Here is a 23,726-nt window from a genome sequence, read left to right as displayed (position 1 = left end):
ACTAAAATGCCATGTGTTACCATGGTGCCATTGTCAGGACAGCCAGCACCAAATCATGATTTTTTAAAAAATGCATGTTCTATTGCTTCTGCTTCTTTGTTGTCATCAGGCCCAGCCCCAGACCTTTTGCAGCCTGAGGTGAAGGACAAGGTGGCACCCGCTCCCCATTCTATGCTCAGAAGCAGTGGGATCTCACTTCAGCCTTTTCCTAGGGAGGGCAGGATCTCTCTATTTCAGTTTTCACAGTTTCCTGCTTTTCCAATCTTAAATTCAGTTTCTGCAGCAACTTACATTTTTAAAAAGCGGGGGGGGGGGATCCTAATGGAAATTCTTCAGCATTTTCATGCGAATTTATCCTTATAAACACATTTTTGTACGTAGTTTCAATTTCACATAATGCATTTGTCTATGCTATGTTCACTAAAATGTTTGTTTGCATGTACAATTCCCCTGATATATGCATTTTTTAAAACATTGCTTCAATGAGTGCACATTTTGAAGGATGGTTCTTGTGTTGTTTCAGAAACTGTGAATTAGATACATTCAGCTTTAAATGTGAGGGGACTGAAGAGAGGTGGATTTTTGCACGTGTGCAGGTGAACTATTTCTGACATTCCCCCCAAAAGAAAGCTAAGCTCAACAACTCTGTGCCATCTCCCCCCATTTTCTTAAATTTGAGTCTCCAAAAATAGGGGGTGTCTTATACATGGAGGCGTCTTATTACATTATCTATATCCTATTATTATCTATATCTTATTTCATTATCTATAACTATAACTATAACAACTATATCTGTCCAGGCCTAGCCCAAGACATTTTGGCACCTGAGACAAACCATAAAGTGACACACATGGTGCCAGGGAAGAAGGGAGGAATGAAGAACATAAAGGTCAACATCAGAAGTAGGGGGTGGGAGAAGACTAGTAGTGCCTCCTATTCACCCAGGCTGCTGTAGAGGCAGCATTGGGGGAGGGTGCTGCCAAGGAGGTGGAAGAGTTGGCCTCCATAGAGAATGCTGTAGCTGCTGCTGGCAGTGCTGAATTTAGGGTGGTCCAGGTGGTTGCTCCCGCACAGAGTGCTGAGCCATAGGGGAGCAAAATTGAGAAGATCCATTTTGGGATGCGGAATTTTGGCCTTGCACAGGGTGCCATTTTACAAAAGATTACCAAAGTCTACCCCTGCTTCTGGCACTGCAGCAGCACTGGAGGCCAGATTTGCTGCGCCTGTGGATCCTGCTGCTCAAAACAGTCACCTCATGGGCGGGTCAGCCCTATTTCTTTTCTCCAACAAAGGTGGGTGTTTAGGAAGAATGGCCAGGGGGCTATTATACACATACACACACACACCCTGCCAGCAGATCTGGAGGCTAGGATTGCTCTCTGCAAGGCTTTTAAATGCACACTTAAAATTGTGAATGTGTTGAATACGTGTATCATACAGGTTTTCTAGTGAATGAGTGCAGCTCTTTTTTATGGTCATGCTCAGTAGCAAACCTACTTTCCCTCAGAGTAATGTTATTTGCTTAGATTATATTACTTAATGGGTATTTTATTCCTTGTGTTTAGTTCATAAACTTATATGTACTGAGTTGAATAGGATCCAAACTGCAGCAGTCTGATTGGTCCTAGAACAATAGGATCCAAAAGGCAGCAGTCTGATTGGTCCTAGAACAATAGGATTCAGAATGCAGCAGTCTGAGTGGTCCTAGAACAATGCAGCAGTATGATTGGTTGGCAGGAACCAACCAATCATGCTCCAGATAGAAGTGAATCCACAACCTGATTGGCTTACAGTAGAATTCCGGAATTAGCCAATCATGTGCAGCCCATTGTGTAAATAATGTATATAAAGCAGATACTTTGAGGGGACTTGCATTCATTCCTCCTCACCACTATGAGCTGAATAAAGAACATGAAATCACTTTGCAACTCTGAGCATATTTCATAAACTATTTTAAAATTAATATGAAAAAGTTGCATGTGCATGTTTAAATAGTGCACAACATGGCTCTTGGATAAATTTGACACTTCTCCTCAGGAATGTCTCTGGCCCAGTAGAAGTAAGCAGCATTTGTTCAAACAGGGCTCCGGCCAGATCGAGTTATAGGCCAGGAGGAGAAGGGAGGATGGAAGAAGAGAAGGATGTACCGGGAGTTTTCTGATAAAAAGTTAACTCTAAGGCTGCGTACACACAATATATATTTAAAGCACATGGCTTCCCCCAAATAACCGTGAGCACTGTAGTTTGTTAAGGGTGCTAGGTGCTCTGTGAGGGGTAAACTACAGTTCCAGTTACTCTTCAGGGGTGCTTTACATGTATTGTGTGTACGCAACCAAGGCAGAAGTTGAGAATGCAAAGCCTTTCTATTGCTGTGTTCTTTTTGAGCAACGGTGTAGTGAAAAAGGCCACTTTTTCTAAAGGCTCTTCTTATCATCAGAATATAAAAACAAAGAAAATAATCTGAATTTCCAACTGAGTTGCTCTTGCTTAATATTCTTCCCCGAAGGGTAGTTTTTGTGCACGTGATGGCATTTCAAATGGGATCATTACAGGAGGCTCATACTGTGTTTGCATCAGATGCTGCATCTTAGTTAAGCACTCAGAGTCTTGCCCATTATGATGCTGCCAAGAAAGGAACAAGAGTAGAAATGTGCTTTGCAAACTGGGTCATTACTGCAAGCCTTAGACACCAATGACAATAATCATCATTATAACATATATTATAATAACACCATTATTGTAATAATAACAGATAGCATGGCCACCCCTCTGGAAATAATAATAAGAATTATTATTATTCATTTCATGTGTCCAAATCTTTAAGGTACCACAAGGCGGTTGTTTATGCATTACCTCATTACAACAGGTCTGTAAGGTAGGCTTGTATTGTTCATCGTACTTCAGATTCAAGGATGAATCTGAGACAGCCTGCGGCCATTGATTTTCAACACGTTAGTTCCCTTTCCAGGACGGAGAGCACCCATATGTCAGCTACTGCTACTGGCAAAGGGAAAGGATGAAGATGGCAAAGCCCAATTCGAAGCGCTGTGCCGCTAGCTTCACGAGACCTGACAATCAGCTGATTGTCAGCGGTTTGCAGACTGAGCCTTTGCCCACAGTCTGATATCAAACCGTGGGGTGGGGGCAAAAATAAGTGACCTGGCGTCATTGCAATGTGAAGAGATATGATTGTTACTACTACTACTACTACTACTACTATTTTATTTGTAAATTTAACATACAAAAGAAAGCAGGAAGAAAGGATAAAATAAATAAAATAAAGGTAATGCCAACAGCAACAAAAACCCATTATCAGTTCACATTACAGATACAATAACCATCAGTATATGTATGTCAGCCACACAAAATTGACATCTACCTGACCTATGTTCAAATTTAGCCAGGGCCATGTGGCCCTCAGACCATTGCATAATGGATAGAGGGTAGTTATCCTTCCAGGCTCAGTGTATTAAGTGATAGCAAGTGATTGACAGGTGGCGGCCACACCGACCTGTCAAATTTGACTTGCGGGGGCTGAGGGGAAGGTAATAATCTGGCCCAGCATGTGGACTCAGTTTCCCATTGCTGCTCTACTTGAATGGCTGTCCAGTCCAAGTCCTGTTTCAATATGAACCCTAAGGAAGCAAGAGGAGCCCATTAAAACCTGGACAACATACTGAGCAGGTACACAGGTCACCTGTCTGTCCACAATCTCCACTACTAGAGTGAGAGGGATTATATATCTGCTTAAATTACAGAAATTTCTAAATCTGTACCTCTACATATAAATCAGCTTGTGTAAATATTATGCAAAATTGTGCCCCCTTTTCGCTCTCGTTTCATCTTTTCTTGGGGGGATGCATACGTATGTAGATACCCCACAGGTTCTATAATCCATTGAGCACACATTTTCAAAAGGGTCAGCTCTTGAAGTTTCTGTCAGTGGGAGGAATGGAGCAAGCTGAGCAATCTCCATTCGCCCATGATGACACAGGTAGATGCCCCTACCCTTCAGTTGTTGGTATGAGGATATGAACAGAATAGGCTGTTTTGTGTCCTTTCTCAGGATGTAGAAAGATTATGTCCTCTCTAGAAAACAGAGCAAAGGAATATCCTCCAATAACTAACTCAACTTGGTACTCCTTGTAGGCCAAAAAGGTGAGGGAGGCATATTCTTGCACATTAGACATGTATGACTCATACAAAAGTAGGGTGTACCCTCCAGAATAAACCTGCAAAGGGACACAGTCATTGGGCTCCCCCTGTCTCCCCCTGAAGAACATCCCCCTCAAAACCTCGTAAAATGGCTGCCTCGGTCTCTGAAGAGAATGTTCCCAACTCACAAAATGTCTGCCTTCCTCTCTGAGGAGCATCCCCTCAATGCCTCATGAATGCTGCCAAGGCCCCGGTTGCAACTCTGCAGGCTGCATCAAAACAAAAGCACCAAGCCATTTAGAGAGCTTCTAAATACCAGGTATAGGCTGAAATCCTACACCCATATACCTGGGAGCAAGCCCCACTGAACATTATGGGTCTTAGTTCTGGGTAGACATGCATAGGGTTGCACTGTAAATTTGTCTTTTGCTCCACAGCCTGTCTCAGGGAACCTAAATATAGCGACCATGACACAGAAAAGCACCCTAGGCCATTTTGTGGCAGCAAAGAAGACAAGAGCAAGGATGACACATCCCAACTGATTTGGCTTGCAAAATTCTCTATTAGTGATTCAAGTGAAACAACTCCACGGCTGGGCTCTTGCTATAGGCCTCTGTCCTTGTCTGAGAATAGCTCAATTCATTAATTTTTTTATGGCCTATGTTCTGGCTGTACAGGCGTACTTACCTCATGGCTAAAAATAAATAAAGAATTTCCTGAGGAATAACCATTCTTACCCTGGTCACTTCCAGATGACCTGTTTATTGAGCATTCATCCTGATATGTTTGCAGGGAAGTTATACAAGCAAGCATTCTTCCAAACTTTCCTGTGCATTTTCCTATAACTTACCTTACTTCAAAATCTCGATTTTTGGGGGGCGGTGAAGCATGTTCTGTTCTGTTTTATCATTTTAAAGTGTACACCCTCACTTTTTGAGGAACTTCGCTCACAGAGCAGCTTGCAATCTCCAATAAAAACTGCCTGACAATAAACTATAACAATACAAGAACAGGGTAACAAACAATGGACCGCCATAAAAAGTATTCCCTCCAACATTTCTCCAATGAAAATAGGGACGTCCGAAGGAAAAGTGGGACATTCCGGGATCAAATCAGAAACCGGGATGGCTTCTGTAAATCCAAGCCTGAGAGAGGTATGCAGCACTCAAGTGATTAAATTCTCCCAAACTGCCTCAGGGCTGTCAGTTAACAAGGAGAGATGGGTAGCTTACTAAAGGGGCCTATAAACACCTGAGCTGTGACTTAAAGGTGACTCTGCCCAAGGCTTTGTGGAGATTAAACAGACTATTCAAACACTCATTTGAACCTTTCTTCACCTTGTTTTCCCATCTCTTCCTCCTCTTTTTCAGTCTGCTGAAATTCAAGGATGCTAAAAGCCAACAAACACACAATCTATATTTGGAATTTGCCAAGGGTAGAGTTTCATTTAAAGAAAGAACAAGGTTTCTCACGGTATCCACTGTTCTCTGGAAGCCGGGGAAGAATTTGCTCCTGACGCTCTGTGCATAAATGTAGCCTATTTTCAGAGTGATTTCTATCAGTATCTTTACCTCCCCACCCCCCAATCCTGCATTCAGTGGTGTCAGTGAAAAACAAAATCTCATACAAATACTATAAATCTTGGAGCCCTACTTTCCATCTCTTTCTACTACATTTGGCCATGCCTCCTTGTGGTTCAACCCCAACATTGTAATGGTGCCATGTGGCAATTGAGCAGAAAGGCCAGAAAAGACTTAAGAGGGACTGTTGAAGGTGACTGCTTCCTGTACCCCAGGATGGCTGCCTGAGATGGTCATTGCACTCTGCCTAGAGGTGTCTTCTAACTGTTCCCATTCTGTGTGGAACTGGGAGAACTCAACCAGTCTTTTGACTATTCATTTGAATAGCTTGTAGATTGGGAGCCTGTGGCTCCCCAGATATTCCTGAACTGCAATTTCCATCACCCTGACTATTGGCCAGGCTGGATGTGGTTGATGGTAGGAGTTGGAGTCCATCAGCATCTGGAGGGCCACAGGCTACCCACCCCTGAAATAAGTGATTCCACCATGTCTGCAGTTTCAAAATCAGCTTGCCCTGAGGCCCTTAACTAGCTGCAGTTATGTTTCAAGAAAAACCAAGTCTCCCTTGAATTTGCATTGCGGAACTAGTTTCACGTTGCTTTAGATCCTGGCACTAAAGGAGATCACACAGATCAGGCATGGGGAAACATTTTCAGCCCAAGAGCCACATTCCTTTCTGGAAACCCTTCGAAGAGCCACATGCCCATGGTGGGTGGGCCCAGAGGCAAAGGTAGGTTGAGCAGCAAATGTGAATTTTACCTCTGTACAGCAGGCATGTTCCTACAAAAGTATCACACTTTCCTGTTTTCCATTTACAGAATATGCAACATCTTACAACCAAAGTGCAGGCATGTGGACTTTTTATTTTAAATGAAAAATAACATACAAGCAATACACATGCTTACTTATTGCACATACAAAAACCACCCATTTATACATAATAGCCTGTACTACACCACAAACATAGCAAGCTTTTACCCGTTTAGCGGCATCCAGGAATGGACACTGGGAATTATAGTTTGGTAGGGCGCCCAGAGATCTGTACGTGACCCCTCCCACCATACCCTAAAAACTGGGAAAGGGGGATGACTATTAAATCAGTTTAAAGCAGTTATATAGCTATAGAGTCTTCCATCATTTCTGACTGGACCATCACCCACAACAGAGCGATCCTAATCAGTGCAGAAATACCATTTTAAAAATGCAGCTTCTGCTCCCAGCAGCTTCTAGCATTAGAGGCAAACTTTTTGGTGCTCCAGCCACCACAATATGGCCATATATGAGCATGTCCTAGAGCTCTACATTCAAATGCCTTCCCCAGGGAATGAACAGCAAGTTCTCACTTTATGGTCTTGTGGATTATTTTGCTCAGAACAACACTTGCAGTAGGGAATGTATCACATTGTCATTTTTGAGTTTCGGTAAGAAGGTTTTTAGCTATTTAAATATTGTTCTGTGATGTTGTATTTTATCTGTTTTGTAAACCACCCTGGGATCCTATAGGTAAAAGGGTGGTTTAAAAGTAAATAATAATAATAATAATGTTTTGCCCATAATTAGAACTGAATTTTCTTTTCATCTTTTGGTGACATGTGCAGTATTGTTCCTAATTTGCATTACTGATTGCAAATAACAACAAATACTCCCAGGTAGTAATGCTAATTCATGCCACTAATCCAGTCTCCTGATATAAATATGTTATACTATGCAATAAATTCATTCTGTAAAAAAATACACAACAGTAACATACATTTCACATCAAAATCCCTCTTGTCTTTGATGTTGGACGCATAATCTTCATTCTCTTCAGCCTGATAAAACATCAGAGTTGAGACTCATTCTCACCTCAACCCAACCCAAGGATTTGAGTTTCTTGATATGGCACCAGTTGTTTAAAATACATAGATATATATATACTATAAATAGAGCTATCTGCATTTTTTAAAAAGTCTAAAAGTAAACACATGACATTCAAAAAAATACTCTGCATGTAACAAGTAAAACTTGAATATAATTTAAACAAAGGTCAGTGGGGTAGCAGCTTTAAACACGAATGCATCTTAAAGACTAGGGATTGTATCCAACTAAGTTCTATTCAGAATAGACCTATTGAAATTAATGGACCTAAGTTTGTCATGCCCATTCATTCAACTAGGTCTCCACCAAGTATGGCTAATGTTGGATACAACCCTATGGACTTGGTCCAAAGACAGGTTCAATTATGGGAGATGCTTTCATGTTAAGGTTGGATTTTCATCAGTCTACAAAACCCTTAGGCAGTTCTCAAGTTCAATATTACCAACTGATGCCCGAATAGTTACAGTAATGGGAGAGGAAGCCTGTGCTCCTGTTATCCTATCCACTAGACACAACATCTGGAGGGCCACAGGTAACAGCATATGTTCCAGCAGCAGAAGCTAGACAGAGAGGGATGTGAGAGGACCAAGCCTCTCAAGAGAGAAGGGGGCAGGAGGTGGCTACTTCTAAGTGCAACAAAAGTCCATGCAGGTGAGCCCACTTTCCAGACCACAGGGCACTTAAACATGAAGTGTTGTATTCAACGTAGTGACAAGGACAATGTTTCAGCAGGACTTCTCCTTGTGCAACAGAATGTTCTCCCCATCTCCTCCCTGCAGCACCGCAGTTCTGGTTCAGTTCTGGTTTCCCCCCCAATCCTTCAGAGCAGAATTGGGGGTGGCATGCATGCAGAGGGAAAAGGGGGAAATCCCATTGCACTAGAGCTAACTCTTAAATATTTAGCACCTCGAAATGTTTGACAGTTTCTGACCAAGGTTGGTCCACTGGCAATATTTGACTGGGTGACAGCTGTTCCAGCCCTGACAGCTTTAAAAAAAACAAGCCCAACTTTAATATATTGGACAGCAGCAGTGAAAATATTCAAGACCCAAAAAGTTATAATAGTTGGAAAGACAGCCAGGAAGAAACAACTTCCCTCCTTGCCAGATCACCGTACTGCACCTGACACCATTTGGACCAGATGGGACTGGTAGGTCTGCAAACTTTACAAAAGATTTCAGCTGGAGAGACAGTGTCGTGTCCATTCTTCTAGCAGGCTAGACGTATTCAACCTGTTTTATTAAAAACCATTTGGCGTCAGACACATGCAGGGTGGGCAGGAACCTGCTGCTTTGGACACGCTCCAGCTGGCTGCACACTCCCAGTTTTCATAAGCTTTGAGCCATGTGACAGTCATTGTTCACCAACAAGATCCAACACTGCGTGCTTTTGCAGTTGTGCAACTGGACTGACACCTTCCCAAGACATAGCAACAATCATAACAAATAATGAATCTCTGGACATTACTCCAGAATATTTCTTGAGAACAACTTTCCTTTTGGTGCAAAGCAAAAATATTGATTTGGTTTAATTTATTTAGAGAAAACATTTAGAGCAATAGCCCTAAAAGCCTAGACCACCAGGGTTGTGTTTTAGCTCTTATTTCCACTAGAGGAAATGCAAAATATAAATGCTTTTGAAACTTAAATACTGTAAGACATCTTGCAAGCAGAAAGCCAGTATTCTGTCACAAGAATGTTGTCTTATAGGATCAAAATCCATAAAAGGTGCAGTTCTTACAGACAATGCAATTATGCATTTGAACCTGTAGATTCAGACTTGTGAAATGGTTCAGCACATCCTCAAGGATTGGCGCAGAATCGGAAAGCTTAACAACTTTGGGGTAGTTTGCATGTGAGGGTTTTTTTGGGACACATGCTAATCTATGAACAAAAGCAATATCCTGTGCATGCAAAATCAACCCACACTAACTGGGGCAGCAGCAGGGATGGAATCAACAATGGTTATAAAAAAAAAAAAGCAGAAAAATAATCATGAGAGCTAGCCACATTTTCTGATCATTCTAAATCTCTCCATGCTTTTTTTTCCGTTCCGGGCACCTTGTTTTTAGTGCTAGCAGGATCAGCAGTGCGTGAATATGCTGGAGGTACCTGGAAGCAGAATAGGAAATGGAATAGGACAGATAGCTTGGACCTGGATGGGAAACAGAACCAACACCACTATTTCTGCAGTTGACAAGTACAAAAGGAAGATGGAGCAAGCTTGTTTTTTGCTGCTCCAGAGGTTCAAATTACAAGAAAGGAGATTCCAACTAAACATTAGGAAGAACTTCCTGACAGTAAATGCTGTTCAACAGTGGAACGGACTGCTTCAGATGGTGGTGAACTGTCCTTCACTGAAGGTTTTTAAACAGAGGTTGGATGACCATCTTTCAGTGATTCTTTAGCTGTGATGCCTGCATTGCGGGGGGTTAGACTAAATGAAACTCTAGAATTCTATGATTGTATGACAGGGAAATGACCAGGAGATGGTGTGGAAGCACAGTGGGGTAGCCTTCTGGCTTCACTTAGAAAAATAAGTAGCTCAGGCTCAGGGAATGCAACAGATCTAGAAGCTGCAGCGGGCAACATATCAGGATTGGCTATCTTGCATCACCTGATATTCAGGATCATGAGGATTTTGCTCCAAACTGTTTGTATCATGGTTTGAGCCAGATTGAAGTTCCTTTCTCCAACACAGGGCATAAAGGCCAATGGCAACTGACCCCTTTCAAGCTCCTTTCTCCTGGTCCCAGACATCAGGCTTCAAGGCATATATGCCAATGTCTTTCCCAGCTTTTATTCATGTTCTTGAGACCTTGTCATAGGATCAGATTCTTTGTATTCCATTTTGCTATCCACTGTGTTTGTATTTCACCAAGAGAAGCCATGCACCAAAATGAAGAGTGAAACAAGCTTGAAAAATTGCATCTACTTGTAAATAATATGGGCCATGTGCTGGGCTCAAAATGCCCATGCTCAGTGGGCTACTGATGCTCTGGTATACCACAGGAGGAACATCAAACATTTTTAAAAGCACAAGTCTCCCACCCATGCAAATATGGAAATCTGTAGGCACCTCGCTTGTGTGACCAAGCTAAGGACTGAAGGGCCCACAGAAAGAGAAAAGTGCGAATGTGTGTCATGTCCTTTACAATTCTGCCTGAGCTGGGTTCTTGGCATAACCCATGCCTTGCTGGACACATCGAATGAGTTCCTTGCGGTTGTCCAAGATGGTGTCAAAGCTCTCCTGCAGCCGGTTTTGCTGGTCAACCACCTTCTGCTGGAGGCTGCGGATCCAGCGGAGCAAAGCCAGGCGACGATACATCACCAAGTGGACATGGTGCTTCTCTTTCTCCTGCTCCTTGAACTTCTTCTTGTCCTGAAGATTGCGGAAAGCCTCAGCCAGTGCTGGGAAGAGGGTCTCGGAACTAGGAGGAGAGTTCTCTGGCTCAGCTTCAGCAGCGGAACATGGTTCTCCATGACCCTTCCAGTCTTCAGTGGCAACAGCAAGCATGTCCCAAGCACTGGCTGCCCCACTGTCAGGACTATCAATGCTTAGGGAACTGCTGGCATAACCATTGTCTTCTAAAGGGGAGCTGGCCAGCTTCCTTTCTTTTATCCTCTCCTTGGTCACCACCTTCTCATGCTCTGGGTCATTGACTTCTGCTCCTTCTGGAGGTCTACGGATGTCCTCTTCCTCCTCTTCCTCTTCTTCTTCTTCCTCCTCCTCCTCCTCTTCTTCTTCTTCAGAGGCAAAGGACATGCCACCAGACTTCAAGCCCTGCGGGACGTCCTGTGGTTGGCTCATTGCAATTTGCCTCTGCATGAGCACTATTTGGTTATCAGATGCCTCAGGTTCATTGTTCCCTCCTCGCTGCTCCGATTCCCCTGGTGTGCACTGGCTCCAGTTCTCATTGGTGTCATAGGCCTCCTTGCCCATGAAATTGAGGTTTGTATCTGGCCGACAGTCCCTTCCACCAAGGTAAGCAGTGTCCAGTTGAGAGTTCCCCTTTGCCTCATTGAACAGCGGGTTAATGGGTATCTCTGGCTGACACATGGCGAACATCTGTGCACCCTCCCAGCTGGGGAAAAGAGAGTAAGAGAGAGAAATATAGGAACAAAATGTGTAACCCACACGCAGGTCACATCCATGTAAGACATAAGCAGAGCCTGCTGGATCAGGCCAATGGCCCATCTAGTTCAGCATCTTCTTCTCACAGTGGCCAACCAGGTGCCTGTGGGAAACCCGCAAGCAGGACTTGAGCACAAAAGTGATCCCCCTTCTTGCAGTTTCCAGCAACTTGTATTCAGAGGCATAATACCTCTGACCTGTGGACAGAGCATAGCTTCCATCACTAAGGGCCTTTTTTGAACTATGTCAAGAATGGGGAACCTGTGGCCTCCAGATGTCGTGGGACTCCAATCTGCTAACATGGCCAATGGTCAAGGTTGATGGGAGCTGGAGCCCAACAACATCTGAAGAGCCACAGGTTCCCCATCTCCTGGTCTGTGCCATGTGTGAAACAGCCCTCAGCTGAAACCCCACAAGTCACAATTGGGTGGTAAACCATTTTGAGAGGCTGTGATAAGGCACACATCCGCAGAGGACACACAATTTGGTTTCTTTCTTTTTCTGCTCCTTCCAAATTTGCACTCCAGCAATGTCATTGCCTCAGGCTGTGGAACTTTGGCAAACCTTGGCGGTAGCATGTAATATATTTTTTCAAAAAATAAAACACCTACAACGTGACTTGAAGAGAGGCTGTTGGCTGTGACTTTTGACAGACAGAAAGACAGTGGAGATGGAATTCACCTACAGCTGGGGCAGGGTGGGGCTCCTGGCTCTCTAATGTTTTTGCTGACTTACAACTCCCATCATCCCTGACCACGGGCCATGCTGGCAGGGGCATTAAGAGTTGGAGCCCAACAACACCAAGAGACACACAGGTTCCCCACTTTTGACCAAGAGCTGGTAACAATTTTTAAGCGGCCAGTGACCTGTTTCTCAGAGCATTTTTTGCAGGCTGATGGGGTGCAGAGATATTCCTGCTTGCCTTCATGCACCACCATTGTAAAAACAATTTAGTTCACCAACCCAAAGTATTTACATGACTTTAGGCAGATTACAGGCCAAACAAGGCAAAGGCAGTAGGTTTGGGGGCCTGGGGTGGCCTGGAGGTTGCAAAATGAACACTGGGCAACTCATGGACAAACTAAACAACTGAGCAGAGGGTGATGAGGCCTATAAACAGAGAGACTCTGCTACTCAGCTGCAGCACAGCTGATTCCCATACAGCAGTTTTTGCCAACCTAGTACCCTCCAGATGTTGTTGATCTACAACTCCCATCAGCCCCAGCCAGACCCATATGGTGATGGGAGCTGGAGTCCAGCTACATCTGGAGGGCACCAGACTGGCAAAGGCTGCTGCTCAGCAAGGATGGGGAACTTGTGGCCCTCCATATGTTGCTGGAGTCCAGCTCCTAAACCTTAGCCAGTGATCAGGGATGATGGGAGTCGGAGTCTCCATCTGGAGGGGCACAGCTTCCCTCTCCCTGCTATACACAGTCTAAGGGGAGGCTGGGCAGTTTCCATCCCTGCACCTAAATACCTCCTAAGCTTGTAGCAGTTTTGTCTACACACACAAACACACCGGTCCTAATCCTCTCTCGACCCCACATTGTTTAACTTTACGACACACGAATTCAGCAAAGGAGCGGGGGCGTCCATCTGGCATCCTGCCAAACGCAAGTGGTTGCGCAGAAAGGCACGGTCGCTGCTGCAAAAATCCCTTTACAAGCAACAAACGGGGAATATGATGCAGTTTTGTCCCAGCTTTGGCACCGAAGGGGATCTGCTTGCAACCACCACCACCACCCCGCCGCTCTGTGTGTGTCAGTGCGCCAGCCCCTCGCAGCTTTCTCGCTTGCTATAACCAGGCATGTAACCGGCACTCACCGCTAGAGCCTTGCAGAAAATCAGTGGGGAGGGGTGGGGGGGTGTTTCAGTCTGCGTCTCTTGCCGCTGAGCTTCTGCAGAACGGAAATCGCATTAGGCAATGAAGCAGGAAAGCGTCACGGGCTGCCCGCTTCCTAGAGCAGGCAAGGTTGCTGCTGCTGCTGCTGGTACTGCTGGCACGCAGCGGGAGGAGGAGAGAGCTCGGCGGCCGAGCTGTGAATGGCGCGCTCTGCAGCCACACAGGACCGCCGCTTGGGAGCACGACAGCAAGGCAGCGCCGCCACAGCACCTCCTCCGCCCGCAGCCAGAGAGGGCCCAAGATCAGTGCTGGACTGGTTTCCGGAAGAGTAGCTAGCGCCTCCACACACGCACCGCCGCCGCCTGCCCGGGCCAGTTCACACGACCCAAACTAGCGTGTAGAGAATGCGAGTGGGAAAGAAGGTGGGAGTATTTGGGGGCGGAACCAACCTGCTGCTGGCATTCTGGCCGCTAAACGAGAGGAGCGCCAACGTGCGTAAATAACTCCTTACGGCTTCTCTTGGTCGACAGATACGGGTAAATCACATGGCAAAACTCTCTGCGGTGGACCGACTCAGAGTGTGCCGGGGAAAGGCGGGCCGCGGGGAAGATGATGATTTCAACTTATACACGAGATTGAATGCTATGTATGTGTACACTTGCGCATGAGTGTATGCATGTGTGTGTGTGTGTGTGTGTGTGTGTGTGTGTGTGTACACACACACACACACACACACACCTCTCCAATATCAGAGGGCGTGAATACCATGGGGGAGGGTTGTGGTTCAGTGGTGGAGCGTCTGGTTTCATATAAACACTCCTTCATTCAACCCCTGGCATCTCCAGGTACTGGGCCCATCTGAAATCCTGAAGAGCTGCTGAAAGTCAGTGTAGACCAGTGATGGCCAAACGTGGCCCTCCAGATGCTTTGGAACTACAATTCCAATCATCCCTGACCACTGGTCCTGTTAGCTACAGATGATGGCAGTTGTAGTCCCAAAACAGCTGGAGGGCCAAGTTTGGTCATCACTGGTGTAGACCTTTGGCCAGATATTGCTGAACTACGACTCCCACCATCTTTGGCCATTGGCCATGCTTGCTAGGGCTGATGGAAGTTGTAGTTCAGCATCCTATGGAAGGTCAAAGGTTCCCCACACCTAGTGTAGACCTCTGAGCTAGATAGAGCAATAGTCTGATTCAATACCAGGGATACAGGAGTGGAAGAGTGTGGTAGCGCTCACAGAATTGTAAAGTTGGAAAGGACCAGGAGGGTCATCTAAGTCTTGCTTGTGGCCTTCCTGTTGGCTTCTGTGAGAAAAGGGTGGAGGACTGAGTCTTTGGCCAGATATGGGAAGGCCCTTCATAATCTCAGACTGTTCTGAACACCCTCACAAAAATGAGCTCCCTGCAGCATGGGAAGAAGCTAAGGGAGGCAATCAGGTTTGAATTCATTTTAGGGTTCTAAGCTGTAAGTGCCTAAGCAGCTGTGCCACTCTTCGGGTGTACTGGAGTGAGAATTACTGTAAGTACTGTTGGTCATCAGTTATGGGGAAGTGCCGTAGCTCAGTGGTGGAGCACATGCTTCACTTGCAGAAAGTCGCAAGTTCAATTGCCAACCTTTCCAATACAGTGGATCGTTCTGAGTTTGCAGAGTGTGCCATGATACTTGCCCAAGGCCTTGGAGAGCCATATCCAGGCAGCAGTGGTGGCTGGTGCCCATTGGGACTGGTAGGATGGAAGGCAGGGAGACCCAACAGTAGGCAGAACCAGAGCCAGTGATAGGTAGAGCCAACTAATTCCACTTTTGGCCCTGTTCTCTTACCTGCTGAAATCTACAAGGGCAAATGGGCGGTAGTTTTTTTCCTTTCTGTTCTGTACCCCACCCTGGTATCTGTATTGATGAAGGGTGGGCTATAAACACTTTAAATGATATATATATATATATATATATATATATATATATATATATATATAAGACAGCTTCATATGTAAGATCAGGGCGAATCTGTATCACTCGCCCATTCCTTCATGTCTCCCACACCCTTCCTCACACCCACTGCCATCCCCACAGATAGTATGATCTCAAAAGGGTCTCTTATCACTACTCTGTGCCCCGGAGGCTTCTTGTCAGCTTGAAATGAGAAGAGGGAGATGCTGGAGGATCAAAATTCTGTAAAAGAATTTGGGGCACAGGAGTGTCTGGTCACATGAGAAACCACATAGGAAGTGGAGATAAAGGGGCCTTTTGTGTTCACTTAGAGGACATTGAAGCAAATTTTATAATTGCGGTGTTATTTTTATTGCAAAGTATCAGCTGCTTTCTACACAAGAAGTCTCTTAAGTGACTTACAAAATGCTAAGAGCATAAAGCATGTCACACACAATTCTCTCCTGTTGCATCTTCACTACAACTCTGTAGGTAGTTTAGGTTGAGAGATAGTAAATAGTCTAAGTTGAACTTCATAGCTCTGGAGATGAGAACCCCTAGTCCTGGTCTGACAGTCTAACTCACTAGACGATCTTACAAGTTGATTAACAAAAAATTGTCCAGTAGCACCTTAGAGACCAATTAAGTTTGTTCTGGCTATAAGCTTTCGTTTGCATCTGAAGAAGTGTGCGTGCACACAAAAGCAGAACAAACTTAGTTGTTCTCTAAAGTGCTACTGGACAATTTTTTATTTATTTCAACTGCGTCAGACCAACACGGCTACCTACCTGAAAGTTGATTAACAGTACAGTGCTATACATGGTCTACTCAAAAGTAAGCCCTAGAAAAGTAACTTCCCCCAAAGTTTGTATAGGATAGCAGCCTGTGCTGTTTATTTATGTAACAAGCAACATACATTTAATAACATTAACAATATACTTATAAAATTGTTTAACCAGTTGATAACCCTGCTAAAAATACAGTGCAAAAAGCAAGCGGGGAGCAAGGTTTTATTTTTAATTTTTAAAATGCATTATTGCCTCAAACAAACAACACCCTGCTGATTCTGTCCAAAGTGTGCTGTGGGTTATTTCATTACAATTACCGTAAGAGCAATGGGCAGAAGACCCACGCCCCACGAAGTCCTCATTTGACAGCTGTGGGAATAGTAAATGGGAAAGTCCAGGTCATCCCTGCAGCCTCCGCTTTTCATCTTAGCAAGTCATTCATGGGGAGAGGCATTTTCTGAGAGAAGGTGGTCTTATTTGGGCTTTATAAGCTCAAACCAGCACCTTGAACGGCCTGAAACCCAGCTGGATGTTGACACAACAATGGTGGCAACTTTGATAGGCTATGCTGGCACCTTCCCTCTCATGGTTATTTCAGAACATCAGTGCTCCCAGTAAACCCAGAGTACTCCAGAATGCCCTTTCCATTTACTGCAATTTTGATCTGGCAACCTCTGCTGAGATCAAATACCTGGAGTCCCTGACATTCAGGCATGCTATTTGCTATGCACTAGAGATAACAGCTCAGCTCAATATCTGATCCAGGGTTCGTGCAAGTAACTGCCCATGCTCCTCTCCCGCCAGCAACCTGCTTTTCATCTGTTGTGTTTTCTGTTAACCAATCCAGCCCAATGTGCCACAGCCTTTGAACAAAATTGTTCCCAGCAGAGGCCTCAAGACCCCACTCCGCAGCCTGATGACGTCGGCATGTGTCACAAGAGCCTGTTGCTCTAACCTTTTTCCGTCAGGAAGGATGAATAATCGAGGCCTAACCAGTCCCGCATGTGAGGGAAGCTTTGAAGGGGAAGATGGCCAGGCACAAGACACGAGGGCAAAACCACCAAATCGGAGGGGTGGGATGTTGCACAAAAGCTGCCTAACTCATCCTCTGGCTGGCTCTTCAGGGCTCCAGACTAACTCTACAACTCATATCAGCCGCAGTAGAGATTAACCAGCTTTGCCCTTTTTTAAAAAAAAAAATAAGAGTCAGCAACTTGCAGAAAGCAAGGATGTCAGCAGAGCCATGCTGGACCAAACTTTGCTGTTCCATTCAGTCCAGCATGCATTCCCACAATTTTTTATTGCTTATTCGTTCATTTAAAAGCATTTCTAAACCTCATATTTAAAAATCGAAGTGGTATATAAAAATGCAATAAAGCAGTGTCATAAAAACAGGTGCAACATAAAAACCAGGAAAAGTATTATAAAAACCAGAATTCAGTAATAATAGGGACCTTTCTTATGGGTCAGAGAAGATAACCCTGGGAAGCACACAAGCAGGGTACGCACCCAATAGATGTCTCCTGCTGCTCAGAAACTCTTACTCATTGGTGTAAGGTAGTGGAGAACCTCCAGCCCATAGGCATAATAATGCCTGACAGGCCTCCCCATTTGACAGGTGAGGCCATTTTGATGAAGCCACACCCACCTGCCCTAAGCTTGATGCCATATATGTCAGGTGTGGGGTAGGTATCTTTGTATCTGCAAAGTCCTGTGTACAGCATTTGGCAAACTCTGACAATCAGCTGATTGTTGGGGTCTACCATGCATAACACTGTGCAAAGATGGGTGACCTGGCAACCCTACCAACCTGCCAAACCTGGCTTACAGCCTCTGATCTGCTCTTAAACATTGTGACTAATAGCCATTGTTGGATCAGTTTTAAAGCCATTTGAGCTATTGACCAACACCGTATCTTGAAGTAGCAGGTTTCTCAGATTGTGTGCAGTGTCAATAAGTCCCCCTCTACCATATACACACCTTTTATCTGTCCACCAGTTTGGATGGCTCAAAGTTATAGTGTTATGATGACACAAGGACAACAACTTATCTCTATCTCTCATAGCCCTAGCCTTGAAGAGAGAGGAAAATGAGCTGGTCATGTCCTGAGCTGCTGTACCACTTGAGGAAATAACTGGGTTCCTGAGACGGAACCTAGAGATAGTGGTCACATGCCTTCAGGGCTTAAGCCAGAACCTTTATGGACACCTTTGCCTGAGAAAGTCAGAAAAAGAACCCTCACCTTCTGGCCAGGGTAGAACTGGAGAACAAATTCAATTTCGTTTGTATTTAAAGACAAAACTACCTAACTTGCACATGCCCAAACAATATAAGAATCAGACCATCCTTTTAAATTTGCACTTCTTCACAGTTCTCCAACCAAATTATATGTACAAAAATGTGTATCCTTAGGGAAAGTGTGAATAAATGCATATGTTAGTGAAAATAACATCAAGAATTGTATCATATTAGGGGGAATTGCTTGCAGAAAGACAGAGGCAAAGAGACAGCGATTTGGCAAAATTGCATACAAAAACAAGTTTGTTAAAAGAAATACATACAAATGATGATTTCTCAAGGGGACTTTTTAAAAAAAGGAAACTGATGCTGAAATGTGGATAGCTGAATTTGAGATTGGAAAAATGAGAAACGAGATATATAAAAACTGACTGATTCACCCATCCCTGCCTACAACCGAAGCTGGAGGGAACTTAAAGGGGTGATATTCTAACCTGCAGCCAGGCAATATGGCACAATGGAATGGAATTTGATTTCTCTCTCCTTTTGCCTTCACCAGCAGGATGATTGGAGATTGACCTGCTTAGGTGGTCAGCGGACCATCAGTCCGAGCAAATAGGATCAATGGTCAGAGATGATGGGATTGGTACTCCAACATAGTCTGGAGGGAGCCATGCTGGCTGTAACCACTATAACATTTGTTTAATTAATTTTTTAAAAATTAAGTATTTATATTGTCTGCCTGAACCTAACCAGAACAGGCCTGATGGTGAATGCTGTACTCTTCACCCTACCCCCTACCAAAGCTGAAAATGTCAAGAATTTAAAGGCAAGTTGCTCTGCTTGGGGTTACACAATGGCACCATTGAACAGTGTGTACTTGTGCCTATTGACTCATCCAGAGCAGGATTTAGGTCAGGGGTGGGAAACCTCAGGCTCAGAGGACAACTGCAGCCCACAAGGCCTCTCCATCTGGCCCTCAGGACTCTTCCTAGGCCATGCCCCCTTCCAGGGGCCATACCCCTTATTGGCCCCCTTTTACACCCTTTTTGAGTATTTTTTCTTTCTTTCTGGAAAGTGTCCTTGAACTCAGACAATGCTTCGTGAAGGTGAGTGAGCATGTGTAGATACTATGGTACTTTACAACGGTAAAATCTGCATTCATTGCTCTGCCTACCTTTTGTCCCTGGCCCCACCCACTGGTATGTGGCCCTTGCAAGGTTGTTCAAAAGGGAATGCATCACTCAGACTGAAAAAGTTTTCCCACACCTGCTTTAAGTAACAGGTAGGCTTAGGGAGCAGCATTGAAGCTCTCACATGAGAAATATGTGCCACAAGACCAAAGTCCAGAGGAATGATCTATCCTCCTCTTCCTCCAACAGTCTCATTCCTCCTCAGATCCCATCTCAGAAGGGTTTGGGAGCTGTGGTATTCGATGGGACCCTGCGGATCACAGTCCCCGCAGGTGGGGCTTGGAGGTTAAGCATTGTGACACAATGGCGACTGAAGCAATTTGCAAACCAGTTCCAAATTGTAGTGTAGAAACATCCAGACAGACTCATCCTCCTCACCAATGGGTTAAAGCTTCAGTTTTCTTTTTAAAAACTTCCTCGGACCATCTGTAACCTAACCCTCCCCAAATGCCTCATCTGAATTTAATAAAGCAAGAGGGGAGTTGGAGAAATCTCCCAAAAAGCTTTCATAGAAATTAAAGTAAACAATGCGTTGACCTCCAGCCCTTCGTTGCCCTGCTGCTGACTTGGGCCTGCTTGTTACGGTTACAGACGGTTTGGCGTTTTTTGTTTAATTGTAAACACATTTGGTAAATACGCCAGGATTTGGTGGTAGCTCCAAAGGGGTCCATTAATGCACCGGTAAAAAAAAAGCAGGGAAATGACTCCCATGGAAGGAGAGGAAATCTCCCATGTGAACAGAGGGGCGGGGGGGGGGGGAGGCACACTGCTGAACAGGCCAGAGACTGACAACCAGAGGCAGCTGCTCTCTCAAAAACCCCTGTAAGCGGACTGGGGGCCATCTTGGATTCAGCTTTCAGCAAATCAGTCAGGAGTTGCTTGCTGTTAGGGTAAGAAGCCTGTCCAATTTACAAAGCATAATTTAGGCTACTAGGAAATGTAGTCACCACCCAAATGGTGGCTCAGAAAGACCTATTGGTCTTTCTGAGACCAAATGGAGAACTGTATTGTTTGTTACCCATGTTTTTTGTGGGCAATACACTGAACCAGGGTTTGGAAACCTGTAACCCTCCAGGTGCTGCTGAACTACAACACCCTGTATCGCTGACCATTGTGCAAGCTGGCTTGTCTAATGGGAGTTGGGAGTCCAACAGCAACATCCAGAGGGCCATAGGTTCTCCCACCCATGTGCTAAATAGGCTATGGACATTGTTGGCTTCACATGTAAGAACATAAGGAGTCTGCTGTGTAGTCTAGCATCCTGCTCCCACAGTGGTCAACCAGTGCGCAATGTGTGAAACCTGCAAGCAGGACCTAAGCACAAGAGCACTCTCCCTTTCTGTGGTTACCAGCAACTGGTATTTATAAACATACTGTCTCAGCCACAGAGTCAGAGCATAGCTATCATGGATAGAAGCCATTGATAACCTTACTTTCCATGAATTTGTCTAGGTTGATGGCCATGGTTGCCTCCCGCGAGACTGAATTCCATAGTTTAACTATGTGCTGCATGAATAAGTACTTTGTTATATTTGTCCTGAATCTTCCAACATTCAGCTTCAATTGAATGTCTACAGGTTCCAGGGTTAAGACAGAGGGAGGAAGCCTTTTTATCTGTGCAATTTCTTCATGCCATGCATATGCTCACATACCTCCACCATCATGTCTCCTCTTACTTGCATTTTCTCAAATCTGAACACTCATACAACCTATAGAAATCCCGATACATAAAGCAGAAGTCTGCAGTCACACTTAGAAAATGCTCTGACTCCAAAGAAGAGGGAGCCTCAGCCACAGAAGCAAAGAAGTGAAGGAAGTCAGGAGTTTGGTCCATTCATCTCAGTGTTGCCTGCGCTGGCTGGCAAAGGATCTCTAGAGTGTCCCCTGTTCACAAGAAAGCTGCTTGTGTTGGGAGATGCCTTCTGCCACATCAGGACATTGGTTCTTCTAGCTCAGTATTGTCTACTGGACTGACTGAGCAGCTCTCTAGGGTTTCAGACACGGATCTCTCCTAGCCCTGCCTGAAGAAGCCAGGAGTTAGACCTGGGACCTTTTGCATGCAAAGTACGTGCTGGGCCACTCACTTACTGCCTGTCCCAGCCTTGTTCATACAATGCAATGTACAAACTAATTGCAGTCCACTGTTTCATAACTACCGGATGTTTTTTTAAGTCAATGGCATCAGAAATGAACAGCAACCACCACTATCTTGCCATTCTTCCTTGCCTACTAGCTTTTTCGTCAGGTATATTAAATTTGTCATTCTTTTAGGCTCAAAGCAAAGAAACAAACTTGTGAGGGATAAAGGCACTAATCAGATCTTCTGCCACATCCAAAATTGGCAGAATGTTCAACCGCTTACGTAAGCCTCCTTTTTGTTGAATAATAAATAAATAAATAAACAAACCAATCACCAGGCAAAAATGTTCCTCTTCAACCAGGCCCTGGGATGATTAAGATCCAATGCCCTTTTAAATGAGTTGTGGGAGGGGTGGGCATGTTATTGGTTTGTTCTTGTTCTTGTTTGTATTATGTGTTTTATTATTTTTATGTTGTGAACCGCCCTGAGATCTATGGATGAAGGGCGGTATACAAATTTAATAATTAATTATAATTATAAACCACTGTTCTGGTCCATAAAGTTACCAACCACTGCCAACAATTATATGGATACTGGAAACAAGTGTCAGAGAAAGTTGTGACAAGATGGCGGATTCAGGGCCCAGTGCTGGAAGTAACAGAGAGTTGAGTTGCACACACAGACAAAATTCCTTTGGTTCAGTGAGAAGCCTAGAAATGTCTACATTAAGAAACATCCCCAAAGGGGATGTACACACCATACATTTAAAACACACATCCTACAAAGGAATCCTGGGTAGTTTATCCTAAAGCTACCATTCCCAGCACACTTAACGAAGTACAGCCCCTGGGATTCTTGAGGTATTGGGGGGGGGAGTGCTTTAACTCTGCTTTAAATAAGTATGCAGCCAGAGTCCCAAAGGCAGTTCCTGGCAAGGGTGTTTTATTAGATGGGGGGTGGTCCAGAGAGCCTAAGACTCTGGTATTTCATCCCAGATCTCCCTGCCTTTTTATTTTGTTTTGTTTATAGAGAAGCTGGGTACACTGAGATCCCAGTGACCCACCTACTTAATTTCCCAAAACAGAGGTGGATTTAGGGCAGTGTGACTGGTTCTGCCACACTGGGTGCTGAGCCTAGGGGGTGCTGCAGGGCATCACAATTATGATGTAGTGAATTGAGCAGAAGGGGAGGCAAGAGGCTTGGGGGGGGGGCAGCACTGGATTTTGGGCTCGCACAGGGTGCCACTGAAATTTGAAAGACCAAAGTCCCGCCCCTGCCCAGAAGCATCTGCAGATGTAAACCAGCCACTTGCTCCCCAATCATACGCAAAGTGATCTCTAATCCACTCCAACTATAAACATCAATAGACCCCCTCCATTTATTGCATACCTTAGCCCCTCTCTCCAAATTCCCCTCCAGGGATAAAAAATAATAATCAAGATACTCTATCTGTGCCAAGAAAAAGCTGAGGTTCTGAAACCTGTGCCACATTATAAAATTAAGCAAATTTGCATACTCTCTCGTATTTTCCATAATTTATTCTGCATTCCCCACCCCCCATTTTGCCCAAATGAATCTGCATCTGGCAGTCATAAGGAGGGAGGGGCCCACAGATATTTAGGCTCCGATTCCCACCCACCCCAACACACACAGAGAGAGAGAAAATAGTATGTTCTGCAATACATCTGGCTACTTAAATCTTATCAGGTATTGCTTATTTACATTGTCTAATCATAAGGGCTAGAAACTTGCTTTCCCCAAAAAAATACTTAATATTATCAGGAATTCAAATTCTGAATGGCCAATTCCAAATTCTGCACTCATTCTCTATTGCACAGCAATGCTGAATTCACAGAGATAGGGGAGGGGGAGGAATCCAGTCAGTTTGCACTTTCATTCACACTTCCTGAAACAATAAACTTCTCTGAATCT

General features: G+C 44.6%; 1 protein-coding gene and 2 long non-coding RNA genes across 3 annotated transcripts; 1 reads left to right on the top strand and 2 right to left on the bottom strand.

Annotated features, from left to right (window-relative positions):
* The first annotated feature begins 4,278 nt into the window (after positions 1 to 4,278).
* LOC310851007 lies at positions 4,279 to 8,005 on the top strand. Its single transcript, XR_014567534.1, has 2 exons — positions 4,279 to 4,474; positions 4,593 to 8,005. It is a non-coding gene; the product is annotated as an uncharacterized lncRNA (long non-coding RNA).
* On the bottom strand, positions 6,579 to 13,776 carry LOC310851006 (UPF0500 protein C1orf216 homolog). The gene is made up of 2 exons (XM_083753033.1): positions 13,551 to 13,776; positions 6,579 to 11,676 (listed from the first exon to the last, which is right to left on the bottom strand). Exon 2 carries the CDS (start codon positions 11,658 to 11,660, stop codon positions 10,743 to 10,745), a length of 918 nt encoding a protein of 305 aa, XP_083609159.1. The 5' UTR covers positions 11,661 to 11,676; positions 13,551 to 13,776; the 3' UTR covers positions 6,579 to 10,742.
* Positions 13,777 to 16,488: 2,712 nt separating this feature from the next.
* LOC310851008 lies at positions 16,489 to 19,087 on the bottom strand. Its single transcript, XR_014567535.1, has 2 exons — positions 18,047 to 19,087; positions 16,489 to 18,015 (listed from the first exon to the last, which is right to left on the bottom strand). It is a non-coding gene; the product is annotated as an uncharacterized lncRNA (long non-coding RNA).
* Between the last annotated feature and the right edge of the window lie 4,639 nt (positions 19,088 to 23,726).

Source organism: Podarcis gaigeae (genome assembly GCF_964106915.1).
Source record: "Podarcis gaigeae genome assembly, chromosome: 8".
NCBI lineage: Eukaryota > Metazoa > Chordata > Lepidosauria > Squamata > Lacertidae > Podarcis > Podarcis gaigeae.
The sequence above is the reverse complement of the archived record's forward strand: the minus strand, read 5'-3'. Positions and strand labels throughout refer to the sequence as shown.

Excerpts from the sequence above, each read along its gene's own strand:
- LOC310851006 (XM_083753033.1), bottom strand. The coding sequence starts at position 11,660 with ATGTTCGCCATGTGTCAGCCAGAGATACCCATTAACCCGCTGTTCAAT.